General features: G+C 47.9%; 1 protein-coding gene across 45 annotated transcripts in view; it reads right to left on the bottom strand.

Moving 5' to 3' along the window:
• LOC123757502 (ensconsin) overlaps positions 1–23,811 on the bottom strand; it is a 298,169-nt gene that overhangs the window by 101,599 nt on the left and 172,759 nt on the right. The window contains exons 1-2 of one of the 45 annotated variants that reach the window (XM_045741185.2): positions 23,339–23,461; positions 14,308–14,991 (exon numbers count right to left, since the gene is read on the bottom strand). The exons of the other annotated variants lie outside the window; for them this stretch is intronic. Coding sequence (XP_045597141.2) covers positions 14,308–14,635 — 328 coding nt within the window. The 5' untranslated portion in view covers positions 14,636–14,991; positions 23,339–23,461. Of the gene's footprint in view, positions 1–14,307; positions 14,992–23,338; positions 23,462–23,811 lie in introns of those variants that run through there. 45 annotated transcript variants of the gene reach the window in all.

Consider the following 23,811-nt stretch of genomic DNA (forward strand, 5'->3'; position numbering starts at 1 on the left):
TCCACGAGAGTGTGGTTGACAATTTATATATATACACCCAAAATATGCACCGATAGGTGAATACAGTGCCGAGTCTTGGGGGCCCAAATGTTTGTATAATTTTATGTTTCGAGTTTCCAAATGGCACAGGGTCTTCAGTGGACACGTCAAAGTCAAGCTGGGAACAATGCTTTCCCATAGTATACCTGGAGGGGGGTATCGGGAGTTCTTCTACACCCCGAGCCCGGCTTGATGCCAGGCTCGACTTGTGATAACTTGATCCAACAGGCTGTTTCTTCGAGCGGCCCGCAGGCCCACATATCCACTACAGCCTGGTTGGTCCGGCACTTCTTGCAAGAACCTATCTAAGTGCTTCTTGAAGTCCACCTTTGTTCCAGCAATATTTATGACGCTTGCTGGGAGGACACCTTCTCCCCCCCCCCCCCCCAGAGTACATTTTGAGAGCTTTGAGACAGTTCTAATAATTTAGATATTTTATCGTGTTATCGTTCTAAAGGGGAAGCGAGTACTGAGCAGTACTCAAAACGGGACAGCACCAGTAATTTAAATAGTAATAGACTAATAAATAGCATGAGAGACGTTAAAACTGTCTCATATTGGACGTTTGCTGGGTTTATACTTTTTCTCGGCCAATCCTCTTATTCTCATCGGTATCTTAATATCATCGGCAACAGTACCAGCACCACCATCAGCAGCAAGGACATCAGAAGCACGAGCACCACCACCACCATCAGCAGTAGTACAGGCAGCATCAGCAATGGGAGCAGAGATAGCGCTGGGATAATCAATGAGGGTCTGGAAGCGTGAGGCTCGCCGACAAAATATACTCCCAGGAAAAACTAGGTCACTCTCGCATTATACATGGTACTAAACACACAAAATATGCCACGTTTGCTCTCCCTAACATCCCTATTTCTGACACCTCAACAAAGATGATCACGAACATCGACGCTCACATCAAAGCCCTTAAAACTAGCGCCCCACCAAAACAACGGTCCGGTGGTTTAATTGAATACATGTACAAAATATGGTCTATTTAATATTGGCCAACCACTTGGGCTGGAGGGTCAAGCGACGGTCTCATTGCATGCAGGTCGGCGTTCAATCCCCCGACCGTCCAAGGAGTTGGGCACCATTCTTTTTCCCCCCGTCCCAGCCCAAACCCTGATCCCTTGCAAGTGCTATAGTCAAAATGGATTGGCGCTTTCCCCATGATAATTCCCCTCCAGTTGGTAATTCTGTACCCTTTCCTAAATCACCCAACCAAAACACCTTACCAAGGCCTACCTATTCATAAACCCACTAATATATAATTGAATTATTTTATGTAATTGCTTAAAACACATTCGTTATGTTGAGTTTACCGGAAGTCTGTTCCAGAGTTCTACTCTACAAACCTTCCTCATCTCCAAAGATTCGAGCGTCACTGCTTTACGAAATTTGGAGAAATTTCGAACACATTTGGAGAAACGAACGAACAAATTGTAAACTGAGGCAGGGTTGAGGTAGAGAGAACTGATAAGGACTTGGGTGCGCGAGATAGTTCAGTGTTTGTCGTCCTAGATGGCCTCTCGCGCGCGGTAAATGTATATTGCAAAAAGAGAATTCACTGAAGCGTGGAGCCAGGACGGTAATGGAACCATCGACTTGTTCTTCCCAGCACAGGTAAAAATCCCAGACCCGTGCTGATGAAACGGCGATATTTAGCTCTGACTGGCCACCACAATCACGGCTCGGACTGGCCACCACAATCACGGCTCGGACTGGCCACCACACACACACTGACAGCTCGGCTACACTAACAGGTTAAGAACACTGCACACACCACAGGCTGAAGCTGGTGTTGCACAAGCAATCCAAGCAACGCCAACATTAAAAGTATTATATAAACTTGAAAATTTTAGATTCAGAAAAAACCTGGGTAAATACTGGTTTGGAAATAAGGTGGGCTTTGTAATAATTGTAAGGAAAGGATTATTAACGTGGGGGTCAATTGATCCAATCGAAGGTTAGACATAATGAGTCTGGGTGGATATAAATAGGAGCTTGTCCCTGTCTGGTACCCAGAACTGTCACCTATGTGCCATAGGCTTTCTGCGGTTTCCTTTATTCTTATAATAAGGCTCGCCAAGTCCCTACCCAACAGAGAGATGTATTTCACTAAATATTAATTTGTACTACAATAAAGATTTAATATATGATAAAATGCGCTAGAACTTTAGGTCACTTACAGAAACCATCCATAATAAAAACAAGAAATTCTGTTTTCAAGTGTATCTTTAATATATAATAATTCTATAACACTATTTTCTACGGGAAAACATACGGGACCAAAACGCCTTTTAGTCCTTTCATGGCAACATTAACCAGAGTTATTTCTTCCACCTTTAAATATTTAAATCGACGAATAACGTTATTTGCAATATTTCAACATAACAACGCAATAATAACCTCGCGGGGAGGTTTATTAACATGGCCGCGTCTCTGTTCCCAGGAGCCAGTTTGCCCACTATCTTATGCCCGCCATTTTTTGTGGCGCGCGCGGGAAAATGACTTTTCATATTTCATTTTGATCGGAAGAGAAAATCTGCATAACGACACGAGGCCATGTGTAATACACACCAACGACCTCGTAAATTGTTTACGATCAGCCTTTTGTAGAGCTCAAAGTATGTCCTTGTGCTGCTTGTCTGCGACATAACCTTCGTATTCATGTAAAAATATTCCAGGGGAAATAAAAGAAAACACCAATTTTAAATATACATCTTTTCGATAGCACGACAAACACTCCAACTGTGACACGAGATGTGCAGTAAAGCTTTTCTTTCCGTCTGTTAGCGCTACCTTACTTCACAAGAGCTCCTGGGAGGACAAACTGAATATTCGTACATGTTGGCCATTGAGTACTGCTGCCGGAGGTGTGCTCGGCTTGCCCCGACACTCCCGCCCCTCAATAGTACTCCAACTCTCGTCTAAGCCCACTGTTCACCCACTCCCTACCTGGTCTTCGTCAAAAGTCACCCCCTCCCTAGACATGGTCAATACTCACCCTTTTCCTAACTCCCTCCCCCCCTCACCGTCTCCAAATCCCGACTACGCCCATGTGGATCTCGAAATGCCATGTGAGCCCCCCCCCCCCACTCAAGTGCCCATGTTGTATAGAATATTCGCTCAGTTCTCACACTCCCGCGAGCGTACGATCGTAGATTTCAGTTCTCTTTCAGCGTGTTGTCAATACTATCGCAATGCATAATGGCACAATGAGACGGAGGAGAGTGGTTCCATTACTGGCTTCAGGCCCAAAAAACCTGAGTTACTACAGGTACCACAATATTACCATTGGTAATAATCAATTAAAATATTAACCCACTCGCTTCCCCTTTCAGAGCAGGAGAGATAGATCTTTGAAAGGTCTTATATTTATGTTCGGAAAAAAAAATAAGTTTCCTGTTTGTCCAAATTTACTATTACAAAAGTGAACTTTCCGGTGGTCCCTCACTACATATAGTACCTATTCGGTCGAAAATACCAATAAGTACTTCCATTGTAGCAGGATGGGCTGAGTTTAATCCCCTTACCCAAGGCTCAAGAGTCCTCTAACAGCAGAGCTTTCACAGACTACTGGGACTCGTTAGCCGTGTGTGTGACGAAGCTGGCTGGCTGTTGTTTTCAGATTCAACTACGCGGAACAAAAAGTTTCAAGTAGCACGGTCTATGGAGAGCCTCTAGTGTACTTATCTGGCACAGGAGCGGGCTATGGTGAGCCCGTAGTGTACTTACCTGGCACATGAGCGGGGCTATGGTGAGCCCGTAGTGTACTTACCTGGCACAGGAGCGGGGCTATGGTGAGCCCGTAGTGTACTTACCTGGCACAGGAGCGGGGCTGTGTGTGTGTGTATGTGTGTATGTATGTATCTATCTATATCTCATATCTATCTACATCTCATATCTATCTACATCTCATATCTAACTACATCTCATATCTAACTACATCTCATATCTAACTACATCTCATATCTAACTACATCTCATATCTAACTACATCTCATATCTATCTACATCTCATATCTATCTACATCTCATATCTATCTACATCTCATATCTATCTACATCTCATATCTATCTACATCTCATATCTATCTACATCTCATATCTATCTGCATCTCATATCTAACTGCATCTCATATCTAACTACATCTCATATCTAACTACATCTCATATCTATCTACATCTCATATCTATCTACATCTCTCTCTATCTACATCTCTCTCTATCTACATCTCTCTCTATCTACATCTCTCTCTATCTACATCTCTCTCTATCTACATCTCTCTCTATCTACATCTCTCTCTATCTACATCTCTCTCTATCTACATCTCTCTCTATCTACATCTCTCTCTATCTACATCTCTCTCTATCTACATCTCTCTCTATCTACATCTCTCTCTATCTACATCTCTCTCTATCTACATCTCTCTCTATCTACATCTCTCTCTATCTACATCTCTCTCTATCTACATCTCTCTCTATCTACATCTCTCTCTATCTACATCTCTCTCTATCTACATCTCTCTCTATCTACATCTCTCTCTATCTACATCTCTCTCTATCTACATCTCTCTCTACATCTCTCTCTCTCTCTCTACATCTCTCTCTCTCTCTCTACATCTCTCTCTACATCTCTCTCTATCTACATCTCTCTCTCTCTACATCTCTCTCTCTCTACATCTCTCTCTCTCTCTCTCTCTCTCTCTACATCTCTCTCTCTACATCTCTCTCTCTACATCTCTCTCTCTACATCTCTCTCTCTCTATCTCTCTCTCTCTATCTCTCTCTATCTCTCTCTCTCTATCTCTCTCTCTCTATCTCTCTCTCTCTATCTCTCTCTCTCTATCTATATCTCTCTCTCTCTATATATATCTCTCTCTCTCTATATATATATCTCTCTCTATATATATATCTCTCTCTCTCTATATATATCTCTCTCTCTATATATATCTCTCTCTCTCTATATATATCTCTCTCTCTCTATATATCTCTCTCTCTATATATATCTCTCTCTCTATATATATCTCTCTCTCTATATATATCTCTCTCTCTATATATATCTCTCTCTCTATATATATCTCTCTCTCTATATATATCTCTCTCTCTATATATATCTCTCTCTCTATATATATCTCTCTCTCTATATATATCTCTCTCTCTATATATATCTCTCTCTCTATATATATCTCTCTCTCTATATATATATCTCTCTCTCTCTGTCTGTCTGTCTGTCTGTCTGTGTGGTGTGTGTCAGCTCTCTGAGAAGCTAGTCAAAGCGACAGCGCTTACATTGTCCATGGTGCTTATATAATAATGAGGAAGGCGATGAGAAAAGCAGTACTCACGGTGTCGGGGGGAAGGATCCGCCCAGGTCTCCACCACTATCACTCACCTGAAAACAATTAATTGGATTAGTTATCGTGAATCTAATATCTTAATTATATTATACAAATTACAAGTTCCTCTCTAATGGGCAAATCACTTCACCTCGCATAGAAGAGAAGAGGGAGGAGAGGAGACGAGACGGGGGGGGGGGGGAGACAAACAGGGGGGAGACAAACAGGGGGGAGATAGACACGGGGGAGACAGACGGAAGGGGGGAAGAATGACAGACGGGAGGAGGGAGGGGGAGGGGGGGGGATTAACAAGAGGGTAAAACACCACCACAAATATTAAAGCCATCACCCAACACCCAACCCCACCTGATCCACTCTCCCTGCACCAATAAAACACCGATGCCGTCTCATTTTAACACAAAGCTGAAACAAAGAGTGAGAATTGTCCTTGTGAGACGCTCCACTTGCACTCAAGGGAGAAGTGTCAGAGAGGGGCCATCAGGGCTGAGTGCCTGCACTAGGGAAGAGAGGTGGCAAAGCTACCAGACAGTAATATTACACCATCTACGGACACAAAATTTATAGCAATCGCTACATAGACCAAGCCCTACACAGACCATTTGATACACAGAACAAACGATTAAAAATAGAATCAACTCTACAGATCAATGCCAGAGTTTAAGGAAAAACAAGCAAGGAAGAAATCAACTCCCAACTTCTAAAATGAGAACAACAAAGAGCTAAAATTGGAAATAAAACCATGACTAGTAGTGGAGACAAAAGGAATCGCGTTAAGGGTGAAGGGAACTACGCCCAGTAAAGGGGCAACTGCACCACTCCCAGTTTAAAGGCGATGTGCGGGGACCACAGCCACACACACACTACACTTCCTGCCACGTGGAAGCCACACCCGGTTACAGGTGTGTCGGGGGCGACACGAGACCCGGCTGCAGGTGTGTCGGGGACGACACGAGACCCAGCTGCAGGTGTGTCGAGGATGACACGAGACCAGGTTACAGGTGTGTTGGGGGCGACACGAGACCCGGTTACAGGTGTGTCGGGGGCGACACGAGACCCGGTTGCAGGTGTGTCGGGGGCGACACGAGACCCGGCTGCAGGTGTGTCGGGGGCGACACGAGACCCGGCTGCAGGTGTGTCGGGGGCGACACGAGACCCGGCTGCAGGTGTGTCGGGGGCGACACGAGACCCGGTTACAGGTGTGTTGGGAGCGACACGAGACCCGTAAAAATTAATGTGTAACACACACATGTTCAAACGAGATTAAACCGAGAACGATGCATCAACATTTACAATACGTACCTCCCAAACTGTCAACGTTTACGTCAGCCACCCACAAGAAGTCAACGTTTACGTCAGCCACCCACAAGAAGTCAACGTTTACGTCAGTCACCCACAAGAAGTCAACATTTACGTCAGTCACCCACAAAATTAAAATCCCTGTCGAAGAAAACTGGCCTCCAGGTGACCGTTTTCTGTAGGAGGTGCCTCGAGAGTCGGGCAAACTGAAACTTATCAGACTCCTCACGTCCATCCACTAATTCCTACCAAAGGTTTCATTACACCACAAACATTAAAGTGATTTAGTGCCTCATGCGGTATAAATATTAATGTCACGATAACAAAATTCTGCTTTCAAGCCACGTGCACATGAAGTCTGTCTGTATACAATGTTGTCATTCAGCCAGTGGGAGTGTTGTGGCAAATAAGCCCACATATCCACAACAAAGTGGATATTGAACAGCCGTGAACCACTGATGTTCACAGTGTTCTCTGACTGTGCCTATAGCAACGCTACTGTACCCCCCCACCCCAAACACACCGTTCACTCCAGTATATTGTTATATTGCTGTACAAGTTTTGAACCTGGCCTTCCAGTACCTTCACGTGTATATTATATAATATCATACCTCTTTTGTCTCCTTCCAGAATACTCTTTTTGAAAGCTTAGAGACCGTCCCAATAATTTGGGGGCTTTATCGTGTTTTCGTGTGTCATATATTTTCTCTGTATTCCCTCCATTTCGGAAATGTCTCCCCCTCTATGAAAGGACAATTGAGTGCCGAACAGTACTCGGGGCGGGAAAGCACAAGCAGTTTAAATAATATGAGCATTGTGGTGGGATCCCTGAATTTGAAGGTCCTCGTAATCCATCCCATCTTTCTCCTGGCTGACGCTATATGTGCTTGTTTATGTTCACTAGAAACATATTTGCAAATGTTTGAAATTTCGGTCTGTCTCACTGCTTGATACGTGCACTACGATGTTCTGTTTTTCTGCCTGTTAAACATTTTGCTATCTTCATTTGGGTGTACTGATTCTCAGATAAATAACTGGATGAAAATCCGACACTCAATCCACACATCTGCACTACTGAGATGTGAGGATTTAGTGTCCCTATCTTCTTGGTCATTTACCGTCTCACATTTCAGTTGATTTCAGTCTGTATCAGTGTTGAGCATTCCGTCTTACCGCCTGGAAGGGGGTATTTCTATCATTAGAATCGTTTTGCAGTCATGAGACGTTTTCTGGGAGACTTGTTAGTAAGCTCCAGTCCAGCGAACCCAAACACCTAAGCCACGGCTGGTCTGGCCCCTCCTACGGCTGGCCCCAAACCCGGAAAACCCAATTGAGAAATTATATATACATGAAATATCGATATCCGATTTCATCGCCTTGTTGTAAATTTACATTTATCTGGAAATTACAACAATTACTGCAGGTCTAATTCAACTACTGTTGGCCTAGTTCCCCTTGTTAATAATGATTGTTATGACAATGTTAAAATTTTCTCAGTAACATAAGAATTCAGGATACCGATAACTGCAGTTTGAGATTATTAGTTTTTGGTTTAAATTTTCAAGATGAATTTCTTCCTGGAACCGTGAAATTAGCAACAAGCATAGTACTCTGAAAGCGCCAATTATACTACTGAAAACTGGCAAAGCAGTGGCATTATACACAATGCAAATAATGTACCTACTAAATAATCGCTGTAATCTGACCCTCTATATTTTCTTAAAATTATTATTATTATTATATATGAAGGAAAACGTTTACACTAGTAAGCCATGCAAATAGACTACCAAATAAGAGAAAACCTTATGCACCCGTTTTCTTTCACCAAATAAAAGGTTAAGAGATACTTAACTAAACAAAGTAATGTATCATGTTTCGAACTATAATATAATAACCTTACGCTTTCTTAAACATTTTAAGAAAATTAGCATATAATAATAATATTTAGTTTCCTCAGACAGAAAGCCTGTGTATAGAGAAGAGACGAGAGGGGTATCAAATATATACATGGAAGATACTGGAGCGAAAGATATAGAAGGAAAGGCAGACTAGAACCAGTGAGGAGTAGGTGCGCCATAGGCACAATTAGAGAACACTGAACATCAGCGCCATAGGCACAATTAGAGAACACTGAACATCAGAGGTCCACGGCTGTTCAATACCCTCCCAGCAAGCATAAGAAATATTGCCGGAAGACAGGTGGACTTCAAGAAGCAATGGGATAGGTTCTTGCAAGAAGTACTGAATCAATCGGGTTGCAATAGATATGTGGGCTTACGGATTTGCAGGAGTTGCTCCAAGCAACAGCCTGTTGGACCACGTTATCACACGTCGAGTAGAACTTTCAGAACCTTTTCCAGGAAATACGTGTCCCCCCCCTCCCCCCACCAACACACACACACCCACCCACCCTTCCTTTCAGGTGAACTCCAGCCCGATATCGAGGTCCCCTCCCCCCAAGGTCGAACTACTGACCTTCCGCAGAATGCAACCTACAACAGTTGCCTAACTCCCGAGAACCAATTTACTGCTGAGTGAACAGAGGCATTAGGTGAAAGGGAAATTATCCAATCATTTCTGACTCGCCCGGAAATCAATTCCGGAATCCACGATTTTGAGTGGAAACTGACACTATCTTCAAGATAACGATCTTAGGGCAGGATATACGGTATACACAGAAGTACTCCTCTTGTCGGTGTACACAGTTTACATTAGTCGTGTCGAGGGCTGAAGTATACCAGCTAACTAGTCACAAACACCAAGTCACCACCCCCTACCCCCTAAGGTTGTAACAAGATAACCTTTTTCCCAATTCCGGGTTCTTGCAAATGACAAGCGTCAATTTTTAAGTGGTTTTTGTTTAACCAAAAAGCAAATGAAGCGAGGCAACCCACCTACTCTTGAGGCTAATACTCATTAGTCCGATAAAACGTCAAAATTGCGGTGCATAAGTAAAATTTAAAGCACCATAATACGACGCAATCTTGGCAGGAGCACCCGGCTCCTATAGGTTAGGTGGGAGGACTAAATTCGTACGCTTCTGGCTACACGAGACCACTTGGAATGTGACGTTCAAGTGGTGGGACCGAGGAATTAGCAGGTCAAGTGACAGTTGACAAATCTGAGCGCTGGTAACGTGGGAGAAGCCAGTCATGGCCCGTGGCCTTCACTACACTTCCCTCCTCACAGCTCTTACCTCAACTTTACCTGTAGGTGGTTTCCACAGTTGTTCAGCCTGGTCGTGATGTGACTCAACACTAGGAGAGGGGGGGGGGGGATGTGACTATGATGGAACCAGCGTTTACCTGGACTTAAGCTGGGACAGGAAGCCATCCCAAGACAGTGTTAAAGACGCCCCCCCCCCCCCCGTCAACCATTACACTGTGTAGGCATCTTAGGTAGTCCCCCCCCCCGCCTCCTCACCCACAAAGTAAGCTTGTCAAAGGTGCTCCCCCCCCCCCTGAACACACACACACACACACACACACACACACACACACACACACACACACACACACACACACACACACAGTGCTAGGAAGACGGGACACCACGAGCGTAGCTCTCATCCTGTAACTACAGGATGCCTCGTAGCCTGGTGGATAGCGCGCAGGACTCGTAATTCTGTGGCGCGGGTTCGATTCCCGCACGAGGCAGAAACAAATGGGCAAAGTTTCTTTCACCCTGAATGCCCCTGTTACCTAGCAGTAAATAGGTACCTGGGAGTTAGTCAGCTGTCACGGGCTGCTTCCTGGGGGTGGAGGCCTGGTCGAGGACCGGGCCGCGGGGACACTAAAGCCCCGAAATCATCTCAAGATAACCTCAAGATAGGTAACTACACACACACAAAGCTTGCACTGACCACGTGTCTCCCATCGTTAGTCACGCTCATAATTACCTCACTGCCTCTCTAACACAGTCCAATGGTAATTAACTATTAACTGGCTGAACCTTTTGACATGTTGTACTCCAGCTCCTGGACCCGTTATGTAACACACTCCCCCCCCCCCCCCCCCCGCGTCTTTTGTTGACATTTGCCACATCGTAAAAAATGCGAAGTATTAGGCAGGACGGACCTCCCCCGCCCCCAACAGGTTATGGCGCCATGGTAGACTGTACCAAAACATTTTTAAGTCACTTCTGATATTAATAATAACTAAAGTTGTAGAACGTTTGTATTTTTTATAAGTTATTCAAAGTTATTAATTATTTTAAAATAACTTATAAGTTATTAAATTATTAATTATTTATTTATTATTGCTTTTTATAAGTCATTCACAAGTTACTCTTATAAGTTATTCATATATACAAGATATTTACAAGTTATTATTAGTGTTTTACAGATTAGGATGTAAATCATTTACATGTCCAAGCAGGTTTTAAATTTACAATTCCTCTCACCCGATGCATAATTTTACCAGAGACTAAATTTAGCTTCTTGTTCTCGGGCAAATGACACATTGCTCGCGGCTCCTAAGCCACACTACAGCTTGCACATTTTATTTCCATAAATTTAAATATTTCCGACCGTATATAACAAGAGAGACCGGGCCGCGAGGATGCTGATCCCGGAACCAACAACAGGTTGGTTGGTTGGTTCCGGGTTCCACCCGTTCCGACGGGTTGTTCTCAAGTATATAAAGTGAAAAAGGTGATAGAATGAAGTCTTAATATTTACTAAACATGAACAAATAAGAACATCCTACAAGACCTGCATAGAACGTGTTCAAGTCATAGAAAATGCTGGTTAGCATTGTAAATGTCTGGCTACGTCTGTGGTAGAAAAAAATAAAAAAAATAAAAAAAAATAGAGTGCAGAACGTGGCTTTCAATGCCATTTGAATACATGGCACTAAATGCCAACAACCCAATCCCAATCGTACTTTTTTCCCCAATCATGTTTATGAATACTGAGTCGTGAGAGTTTTTTTGATGAGTGCAATGATGAGGTCATTACTGAGCACAGGACTCATCTTCACTGCTTCAAGCACGTACATGTGTGTACATACTAACTTACAGTCGATCTCTTTCGAAGTTTAAGAGGAGAGTTGATCAACCAGCCTGCGACTTGCGTCAGACTGCACGCAATGTCGCTATACAGCCCGATTGACCAGACCCGCAGTCAGGAGGCCTGGTCAGAGACCGGTCAAAGGAGACCTTAATCCTGGGGAAACCACCTCCAGGCAATCTCAAGATGAGAGGTAACGCACAAGTAAGCGTGCTGTCAGAGGAGGGTGGAAGACGCTCCCAAGTGTCAACCATATGTTTGCGAGGGTGACAGGAGAAGGAAGAGGAGAAACAGCAGGAGAAGAGAGGAGAAGGAGGAGAGAGGGGATCAATAAGGGAAGAGGGCGCACGTGCTGGCCGCCAGGCACTGAGCCTCACATGACCCGGGGCCTCGAGAACCACGTGACGCCAACAAACATCACGTGTTAATAATGTGCCAACTTCACGATGGACACGGACGACACACGGACCGACGGACAGACACAAGGACAGGCGACACACGGACGGACGGACAGACGACACACGGACACAAACAACATGCTGGCCAAGTTACCTGCACCAAACCCGCCAGCACCTTCACGCAATACCTGTGCGTGCTTGTATCGCGTGTGTATAATCAACCCGTGAGATAACACACTGTAAACAAGACAATTGGGACATAATTACTCAAGATGGGTAAACACAAGGACACGAGCCGGGCCCATCTTACGAAACATCTTACAAACTACTCAAAAGTAGTTTACCAATCAGGCCAGTGGTTCTTTATTTAAAAAAAAAACGAACTGGACTGTTATTCTATATTTATCTAAACAATATAGATAAATACCCTGCTGCATGGGTAACAGCTTCTCCCCCGTATCAACCTACCCTGGGGCTTTGCGCCCTGGACAGGCCACTACAGACCGACAACCAGAGCCCAACTGGATGCCTACTACTACTATATGGACCACAGGGTTTAGGATTCGACAAATTTATACGTGTTAACTACCGAAACCTCTACATCTTTCCTCTAGCATGACGGCTTTGTGTTGTGTTGGCATTTCTTAAACAGTTCACGAGTCCCGAAGCGCCACCAGATTGTCAACAACAATAACCCGAGTTATGAAGTGTCCAAGTTACTAAACTGTTTAATAATAAATACAGAATAAGCCGTCATGACTGTACAAAGATGTACAGGTTTCGTAAGTAAACCATGTAAATGTTTGATGAAGTCTGGCCTCACGAGTTCCTTAATTACACATGAACCATCGCGTTACAGAATTTACGTACTGAATGTTTATTCTTCAGTTTTGGAGTATGTAGGATGGCTGCCTGGCTACCCAGCAGAGGGAGAACCTCATCACTCACCTGACCACTACCAGCCCAGCCTCCTGGAGTATACCTGGAATGACTACGCAATGACTGGTGGAAAGCACCAATATGTTGTGATCAATCGCCAGCAAACCACTTTATGTACTTTGAATTTTACAGAATCCGGAAAAATGATGCTAAAAGCTAAAATATTCCAAGGCTTAGTATAGCACACAGAGGTACTATATTAGGCCTAAGATAGCCTATATTACACCTAGGAGTGCTACGAGAGGTTAGATTAGGCGTTATATTTATGGTGCGGGTTAAAAAAAGAACTTTATAGTTTGGATCAATAACACAAAAGTCAATTTTCTGGTGGTCCATCGCTATATATCTTGGTACTTCCCACAAAACAGTTACCATAAGTACTGTCCTTCCACAAGGATGGGCTGAAGGGAAGGGAACTATCAGGGGAAAGCGCCAAGCCACTACGACAAATATAGCCCTGGGAAGGGGTCTCAGGATAAGGATTTGGGATGGGACGGGAGTTCAATTCCCAGTTGTGTCCTGAACAACGACGGTAGTCCAGAAGCAACCATACAAATGTGTTATTTATCAGACTTTTGTAATGTGTGGTAAGTGTTACAGCTCTCTTTGAGAGCCCCAGAGAGTCTGTATGTGAGCACCCCCTTACAGGGATCGTATGAGAGCACCCCTCACAGTGCCCGTGAGAGAGCACCCCTCACAGTGCCCGTGAGAGAGCACCCCTCACAGTGCCCGTGAGAGAGCACCCCTCACAGTGCCCGTGAGAGAGCACCCCTCACAGTGCCCGTGAGAGAGCACCCCTCACAGTGCCCGTGAGAGAGCACCCCTCACAGTGCCCGTGAGAGAGCACCCCTCACAGTGCCCGTGAGAGAGCACCCCTCACAGTGCCCGTGAGAGCGCACCCCTCACAGTGCCCGTGAGAGAGCACCCCTCACAGTGCCCGTGAGAGAGCACCCCTCACAGTGCCCGTGAGAGAGCACCCCTCACAGTGCCCGTGAGAGAGCACCCCTCACAGTGCCCGTGAGAGAGCACCCCTCACAGTGCCCGTGAGAGAGCACCCCTCACAGTGCCCGTGAGAGAGCACCCCTCACAGTGCCCGTGAGAGAGCACCCCTCACAGTGCCCGTGAGAGAGCACCCCTCACAGTGCCCGTGAGAGAGCACCCCTCACAGTGCCCGTGAGAGAGCACCCCTCACAGTGCCCGTGAGAGAGCACCCCTCACAGTGCCCGTGAGAGAGCACCCCTCACAGTGCCCGGCAACTTACCATGTCTGTAAGCCCGTCTCCTGGGGGGAGCGTAGGAGTGAGCTGGAGGCGTCGTACTGCGTCCGCGACTTGTAGATTTCACCGTTCGCCGCGACCTGGTGCGTACGGGCGAGGTGGGCGGCGCCGTGCGTATGAGGCCGCGGTAGAGGGGCGGCGTGGTGGAGGAGGCGCGGATGGCAGCGGCGGTGGGCGGCGTCGAGCGCCACCAGGGGTCGTAGAGCTCCCGCTCGTGGCTCCAGAAGGATGCCGTCGACGCTGACGACAGAGTGTCGTCGGCGGCCTCTTCCTCAGCCTCTGAGATATCCGGCAGGCGCGGCCCCCGGTACATAGCCTGGTCCTCCAGCGTGAGTGAGGGTGCCCGGGCACACTACCAATGTGTCCGGCCCCGGGGGCATCACTCCGGATGTGTTCCTCACGCTCAAGGTCACACTCAGCCTGCACCTCGCGTCCGTGACATCACCAGCGCACCTCTCGCACTCCTCTAGTGGAGCAACACCACCTCAACCACCATCTTCATAACCAACAACCTCTTTATAACCAATATCACAACAGACGCGTACAATATTTAGTCCGGTGAGTTTTTCTTGTCATGAGCGACACTGTCGCTGGGATACTGCACTGCGGCACTGCCAAAGGCACTACCCTAATTCTCTAACGAGTTTATAACCAATTTGACTGTATAACCTAAAATAAATATGTACAATAAATGAATATTTCACGAGTTAAAATTGCTTTCATTTGTGGTGTTGGCTAATGTGGAAAACTGGCAAGGCTTGGCAACAATGCTCATTATAAACAAAACTAATATTATTTAAGTTCACAATATGACGTGTTGAGGGGGAGGGTTGGAGGGGGAGGACCACTGCAGCAGCGAGCCAGTGGTGGTACACACACCTGGTTGGGGAGGTGTGGTGACAAGGGGTGTAGCCACACCCTGCCCTAGTATCGTGACGAGCCACACCACCTCACACACCCCACGTACAACTGCGGCAACAGGACGAAGCCTCCCACATATCTTCACTACCTTACCAACGCTACATTCCTCCTGCCTGCACTTGCTGAACAATTGCTTGCAACAACAAAACATTGGTATTTTCTTGCAAGCTGTTCATACAGCAGGGACTTGGATAGTGAGGCAAGCCGAGCATGCGCGCGCGCCTGTGATGGTATAGTGCCAAGGTGTATATCTTACGTCACGCAGATGTGCCTGACAACCCTCCCCCCCCCTGCCTGCGTGATTGGCCCTCCCCACACCTGGCCTCACCTGTAATATGTCTGCATAACAACGGTACACACTCAACATCTTCCCCCATCCCACCAAGCGGACACGAACATTAACACACAATAACGCGACACGTACAGTCAGTCTGGATATCCCTGCCCCCCTCCCCACCCACATACCAACACTAACAGATCTCATTACAAACCATAATATACAAGATAACATTTGTCCCTTAACTGGACTTGCAACAAAACCTGGCCAGTGGTCCTTGGTGAGAGGCGTGGAGGCGCGAGGCCGCCCATCTCCCTCACACGGGGGCCGTTCAACACCTCCAGACGAGGTGTTGAACGGTAAGGCTGGTAATTATCCCACCTGTGATGTATAGTTGAAGGGGGAGCAGGAGGCATCAGTTGTGTGAGGGAGGCGGGTCCTTGTGAGACACCCTCCACGCCAATCACCTTCCCCCTTCCTCCTCCTCCCCCACCAAGTTTGTTTACATCGTCGGTGCCTTGTTTTGGTAATAACTTACGTCTTTACGTGGTGAGTACAATGACAGTCACAAACAACCCCGTGGTTGACTCGTCGCGATAAGGACGACTTGAAGTGTGTCCGAGGTAATGAGAGCGTGACAGAGACCTCCGTAGTCCAGACTTCACCGTAAGGCTCACAACCGCCTCCCTCTCCGTCAGGCCTACCCCGCTGGGGTCTTATCCCCCCCCCCTCTCTTCTTTATCTTCACATCCCCCCCCCCATCTCAACCCCTCCTCCTGCTCCTCCTTCATAGGTTAGGTCAAGTTGGTATTTGGATCACCTCTTCACCCCCCCCCCCCCCACACACACAGACTCAACTATGCCAGGCCTCCCTCCTGCCTCCACTATGCCTGGTCGATGAACAAAGTGACTGTCATTGTGTGGGCGGCGGCGTGCGTATGTGTGTGTGTTGAGATGACGAGGTCATGTTTCTGTGGTGTTGGAGGCGACACCTGAGTACCTGCACCAGCCCCCCCCCCCACATACCTGTGAGTCACTCACTCACTCCCCCCCCCCCCCCTCCCCTCGACACACACACACACACACACACGGTCGACCCTTCAAGCACAACTAACCGAGTGTACACACCGTTGTACACCACTGAACACCCGGCCACAACAACCCACTCTACTGAACTGGAGAAAGGCATCTACACTACCTCCCTCACTGCACACCATCATAACTGTGGTTACCTGTGGCCAACCTTAACTAACTTTCTAAGTCCAACTTCAGGCAAGGTGCTCCTAATGACATCGTGATCGGTGCGGCTATTGCTAGTGGTAGCCCGCGTGACTAAATCATTACAGCGCCGCGCGACTGGCCAGGTGCGTAATCTGTCTATAGGCTCTGGCAGGCAGACAGGTCACCACAGGTTCCGTGTAATTGGTTCACACTCGTCAACAGCCTAAATAACCAGACCGTAAACGAGGGGACGTTGATTCTCTTAACCACTTCAGACTAGGGAGGTATATACTAGGTAGCTGGAGCCTCGTGAAGCTGGCCAAACTCCAAGGGCGCCTGACAGCTGGGTGGACAGCGCTTCGGATTCGTAGTTCTGAGGTTCCGGGTTCGATCCCCAGTGGCGGCGGAGACAAATGGGCAAAATGTTTCTTTCACCCTGATGCCCTTGTTACCTAGCAGTAAATAGGTACATGGGAGTTAGACAGCTGCTAAGGTCTGCTTCCTGGGGGGGATGTGTAACAAAAAGCCTGGTAGAGGACCGGGCCGCGGGGGAATCATCTCAAGATAACCTCAAGAAGCCCTCGGTGAACAGAGAAGACCGTCAGCCCAGATTGCTACCTCTCTCCTTCACTTGCACCATGGCAACTACGCTAATTTGCATGGAAGGAAATTTCAAGGGGAAGGGAGGGAGGGGTAGGAGGAGCGTGGCGAGGCCAGCCTTCCCAGTAAAAGGGTGGTGAGGAGTTAAGGAACTAGGTTAGTGTGATAGCGAGAATGGTGGGTCAATAGTCGGCCCATAGCTGCCACGCCCTCGGAAGCCATCAGCTGATGAGTCCAGGATGGTCCCTTGTGTACCTCAGCCACCCCCCCCCCCCACACACACACACAGAGTTGAGTTCAGGTTAATTGAAAGTTGAGGCGGGCCCAAAGAGCCAGAGCTCAACCCCCCGCAAGCACAACCAGGCGAGTACACCGTACGGTAGCCTAGGAACAGCCTCCCCCAGGGCAAGGTAGCCTGGGAACCCGATCACGAAGGCCTAAGTGTTGGTGAACGGATCAGTCATTAATTAAATATATAACCAGTGAGTGGACGACACAAGAGAGGAGAGGAAGACAATGTTCCCCGTGACGCCCACTGATACTTTCGTTAGCGAGGGAGGCGCCGTTAGCGAGAGAGGCGCCGTTAGCGAGAGAGGCGCCGTTAGCGAGAGAGGCGCCGTTAGCGAGAGAGGCGCCGTTAGCGAGAGAGGCGCCGTTAGCGAGAGAGGCGCCGTTAGCGAGAGAGGCGCCGTTAGCGAGAGAGGCGCCGTTAGCGAGAGAGGCGCCGTTAGCGAGAGAGGCGCCGTTAAGAAAGCGATCTAGAGACAATCAAGGCTTCGAAAATTTATGGAAATTTAAGGCTACTTAAATACTTTTATGACCCTTGTATATTTTTTTGTGATTACAAAGGTGATTTTTGTGATTACAAAGGAGTACCCGGCCGTGCCAGTCTCTCTCTCCCTCTCTCTCATTCCTTTCCTAACCTCTGCAAATATCCACCTTTCTCCCCCTTCCCATCTCTTCCCGTTTCTCCTAACGTCTCCATCCCATTTCCTTTCTCCCAATTTCCCACTAATTTCCTCCTCCTACCGCCCCCAACTACTTCTCTCCCCTCTCACACAATATTTAGTATGACAGAAACGGTTGGAGTAGGTATCACAACTCTACGGAAAACATAACCCCTGATTTTACGTCAGAAAACTGCAGGGGTCGCTATAGATGCCGACATTTTCTGAAGTCTGGCACTTAGGCCGACCCCAGGTAGGGGGGAGCAGCGTCCCCTGACCCCAGGTGTCGGGGGGAGAGGGTCCTCTGACCCCAGGTGTGTGGGGGGGGAGCGTCCTCTGACCCCTACAGGAGGGGAGGACACAAGGGGCCCCCACAGTAAGGGGGGGGGAGCCAGCCAGCACGGAGCCAAGCGTACACCCTTCCCAGGTTTAAAGGGAAGTAGGTCGTAAGGCAGGTCTTCCCTCCCCGCTCACCCCTATTCTATTGATCCTCCTCTACCTCTCCCTACCTACCCTTTCTCCCTCTCCCTTTGACAGCCGTCTCTCAGGGGTACAGACCTGGAGTATTACCTGGACCTTACCTGAAGACGGGTCTTGGGAGTAGTTCTACTCCCCGAACCCGCCCTTGGGGTTCGAACCCAGACTCGATTTGTGATAACTTGGTTCAACAGGCAATGGTATATTGTGGTAACCAAGACTGCGGTGGACAAAGCGGCCACCTGTACAACGAGGCAGTTACCTGATCTACGAGACGGACACCAACATACGGCAGCAGATACAGGGACGGCTGGACCCCACCTTCGTACACTGCCAAAAAAATATCCATCGACACTGTCTCCCATAAAATATTGGTAACCACACTGAAGAATCCGGTAAGAACAACAGTGGATATGAGAGTACCTGACAGACAGGAAGCAGAAAGCCACAGCGAGAGGAAATGACAAGAGTGGTAAGCGGGATACCAAGGGAGGTATCCTGGGACTCTTCTGTTACCTACACACCTGACTGATCGACCAGAGATGTCGCCTGACAATGTTCACAACGGCTGCCATATTGTATAGAATATTAGCCACGGAAGATGACGCGATACTCAACGACCTAAACCTGGTCCTAGCTCAGGCATAGAGGTATCTGGGCACTTAACGTTAACACCAGGCCACAAGGACTGTAAATAATGAGAGGATATTGCAAGAGACATTTAGAAACTTTAGCAACAAATCAAGTATATAATTTCAAGTATTGAAATCATATTATATAAAAGTTGTTCGCGGCCAGTTCCTGAGTGTTCAGCACAAACTTCTCTATCTCTGTAGTCGTTGGTGTTTTTGATTCCGCCACTCGGAACAAAAAGATCCAAGCAGCACGGTCTATGGTGAGCCCGTCGTATTTACCAGGCACAGGAGATGTGCTCTTTGTCTGTGTGTATTCACCTAGTTGTATTAGCCTAGTTGTGCTTGCGGGGGATGAACTCCGACTCTCTGGTTTCGCCTCTCAACTGTCAATCAACTGTTACTAACTACTGTCCCCTCCCCCTCACGCATCCCCAGGAAGCAGCTCGTAACAGCTGTCTAACTCCCAGGTACCTATTTACTGCTAGGTAACAGGGGCATCAGGGTGAAAGAAACTCGGTCCATTGTTTCTCGCCGGGAATCGAACCCTAGTCCACAGGATTACGTGCCCAGCGTCCTGTCCACTCAGCCACCAGCGCCCCATGTGTGTGTCAGTGTGTTATAACGTGGGGGGAGTGGGAAGGGTGGAGGGGAGGTGGTGGGGGCGGATGCTCACCAATGAGGTCTTCCGCTGGACACGTTGAGAGCCACGGTGGGCACACCCTCGTGCCCTCGGGGCACACCAGGTGCTCCACCAACCTGTTGGTTACAGCACGTCGCATTTTGACGTATACTTAACGCACAAACCTGATATACAAGAAAATGGAAGAGGGCTCGCAAAATTGACAATGTCACGTTTTCTGTTCGTGGGCCCTCTGCTAGGTTTGGTTAGGGCACTTTAGTTCGACAGTTTCTTGACGTTGGAAACGGTGGTGGGAACGGCCTGCCATGCCATAGGCACAATCAGAGAACCCTGTCTGAACATCACAAGTCCACAACTGTTCAACACCCTCCCAGCAAGTATTAGAAATATTGCAGGAACATAGGTGGATGTATTCAACAGGCACTTTGATAAGTTTTAACAAGAAGTGCCGGACCAACCAGGATGTAGTGGATATGTGGGTCTGTGGTCCGCTCCAAGCAACAGCCTGGTGGACCAAGTTATCAGCCTGGCCTTCAGGCCGGGCTCGGGGAGGAACAACAACTCGCAGAACCCTCTCCAGGTATGCTCCAGGTTGAAAAAAGGTAAGCAGCTGAGACGTGCCAAGACCACAGGAGACAGAAGCCCTAGAAAAAAACTGAACATGGAACACCATCACCACTTGACCTGCTTCAAATTCCACATCATAACTCAGCACCAACTCCTTTAACAGCACCCAGGAACAAAGCCCCCAGAAGAGCACCCAAAGCCCCCAGAAGAGCACCCAAAGCCCCCCAGAAGAGCACCAAGCAACAAAGCCCATACCATAACCCAACACACAAAGCCCCACATACTCTTACGTACCCTACAAACCCAGGTCACGTTGACCCAATAGTAACAACCTTCTGCGGACGCCGGACTTAGGAGAGGGGATGGGGGGGGGGGAGGACGAGGGACCAATGGGGGAGGGGAGTAAGTGTAAACAACAAACACACGAGTTGTAAACACGTACGTATTTACAGTGTGGGGTAAACCAACAGAACGCGCTGGAAGCAGTCATGAGAAACCTCTTAGACTGATAACTCAAAAGCATGAATGACCGAACACTGCCTGCGAGGCGGGTCCCAGCAGCTAGATCCCGCTCCCCGTAAACACAGGTAATGTAGGTAATCACACATGGAAGCTGTGATGAGTGGCTGAGATGTTCCAGTGTTCTTGTTCGCGCTCTCTTGCGCGTTCTGAAACGTCCACGACACCTGTCCCAGCGTCCCAGACACCTGTCCCAGCGTCCCAGACACCTGTCCCAGCGTCCCAGACACCTGTCCCAGCGTCTAATAAGCAGACAATTTTGACGTTGATCACAACCTCATAATTCAAGTGATTTAGGGTAAAGAAAGCACCGTAATACAGACGCTCTCCTTCACTAATAAGTCTCTTGATGGGTCAGGTATGTGGTCCAGGGTCTTGACCGCTTTGGAGTTGACGCTTCTTAAAACGTACAAGAAACCCCCTTTCGGTCTCCATAAAGGCCCGAAAGGCCGCCATAAAGGCCCGAAAGGCCGCCATAAAGGCCCGAAAGGCCGCCATAAAGGCCCGAAAGGCCGCCATAAAGGCCCGAAAGGCCGCCATAAAGGCCCGAAAGGCCGCCATAAAGGCCCGAAAGGCCGCCATAAAGGCCCGAAAGGCCGCCATAAAGGCCCGAAAGGCCGCCATAAAGGCCCGAAAGGCCGCCATAAAGGCCCGAAAGGCCGCCATAAAGGCCCGAAAGGCCGCCATAAAGGCCCGAAAGGCCGCCATAAAGGCCCGAAAGGCCGCCATAAAGGCCCGAAAGGCCGCCATAAAGGCCCGAAAGGCCGCCATAAAGGCCCGAAAGTCCGCCATAAAGGCCCGAAAGTCCGCCATAAAGGCCCGAAAGTCCGCCATAAAGGCCCGAAAACGCTCTTTCTACCACTATAATGAAAGGTCAGTCTCTCCGTTTCTCTCTCCATCTAAAAGGTGGCTTGGTCACCATAAGGGTCTGAACGAAACTGTTTGGTTTAACCAAAAGTTCTCAGCATGTGTGAGGAGTGGTCGAGTGTAATGGTCTGAAACATTAAAAAACTATCCACAACTTCGAATTCATAAGAGACAATCTTATGAAAATTTCAGGACAAGTGACCCAGGAGGAGGGAAGAGACGAGGCGGGTCCAGGAGCTGAGAGCCCCTTTACCGACAAGCCCAACCAGGGAAGCCAACCTAACAACTCCGCAGCTCAAAACAAGCTGAATGGATGATTTATCAGTATTAATTACAAAGCCAAACCCGCTGGGTTGTTCATAATGTGAGTGAACACCGTCATAACAGCATGAACAACTCCCCTCCCCCCCCCCCTAAGTAGGATGAACACCTGCTGGGTTGTTCATACTGTGAGTGAACACCGTCGTAACCAAGAACAACTCCCCTCCCCCCCCCCCCTAAGTAGGATGAACACCTGCTGCGTTGTTCATACTGTGAGTGAACACCGTCATAACACACACAAAACGGCTACTCGTTATAGAAAAAAATACTTTTCCAGTTACAAACTTCTTGCAATAGTTGGGCCTCATTTCAAACACCATGTAACCACCGTAAACATCAGCCATTATTGGGACAACGCAACAATTACCAGACGGCTTGTTAGCTTGTACAGTGACCGGTAATCGTAGAGCTTTTAGGCTTGTGAAGTTAACGGTAGTTGGGGGGGGGGGGGAAGCCCAAGATACGGGGGGGGGGGCAGCTACCCCCTCCTCACTGCCGGTATCAACACACTCAAGTGCATCAGGAGCACGTGGTCTTAACCAGCGGTGTCGGAGTGCATTCCTGAAAGTGCTTACCAATGCACAGTAAGTGCGAGAGGGGTCAGGGGGGAGGCGCCCCCTGTCGTACAAGCACACGTACAACTCGAAGCATAGTCACTGCCTGTGTCTACTGTCCTCCCACTTAACACACCGCAATATTGAGGCTATGACCACAACGTCAACAATATGGGGCGTTAGTTACTTTCCCAGCACCATAATACTCAAGCTTTCTGGGACCAATGAGAACTGGCCTCCATACGTTTGTTGAGTTCACGGGTTCGAGCCCCACTGATGTTATATTGCGAGGAGCAGCACTTTGTATAACATCACAAGCATCCTCACATGTTCTCGAGGGGAACATGTGAACATAATGTTCACATCACTGCAGAACTTCCGTCACTCAATAACGCACTCCACAAATGCTACATTTTCTTCACTAAAACGTGATCAAAAGTGTGATCATTTCTCAAGGTGTTGTCGAGCACCTCACTGACACTTGGAGGAGGACCGAGCCAGCGGTGTGGCCGAGCATGTGGGCCTAACACCCGGAGTGTGAGCACTGGTGGGGGAGGGCGGTGGTGCTGGCGTGCGTGTGTGTGCTGGTGGCGCCCGCTATACACGACAGCGGGCGAGGCCAGACTAAAGCTGAGAGCTTCAGTCTTGCCCACCAGCTTCCACACACACCGCTGCCACCCTCGCTCCTCCCACCCCCACCAACCCCTCTCCCCTCATCCCTGTCACCCCACCAACCCACTTCCCCGCAATCCCCATCGCCACCACCATCACAGTCACAACCCATTCCCAACTACCTGTATACAACAGTACCCAACCCTCAATAATTATTATTAATATATATATATATAAGTGATATATATATATATATATATGTATATATATATATTATATATGCTTGTATGCATATATAGTATGCTGTATGCTTGTATACATATATGATATA

This window comes from Procambarus clarkii, chromosome 19 (genome assembly GCF_040958095.1).
Source record: "Procambarus clarkii isolate CNS0578487 chromosome 19, FALCON_Pclarkii_2.0, whole genome shotgun sequence".
Taxonomy (NCBI): Eukaryota; Metazoa; Arthropoda; class Malacostraca; order Decapoda; family Cambaridae; genus Procambarus; species Procambarus clarkii.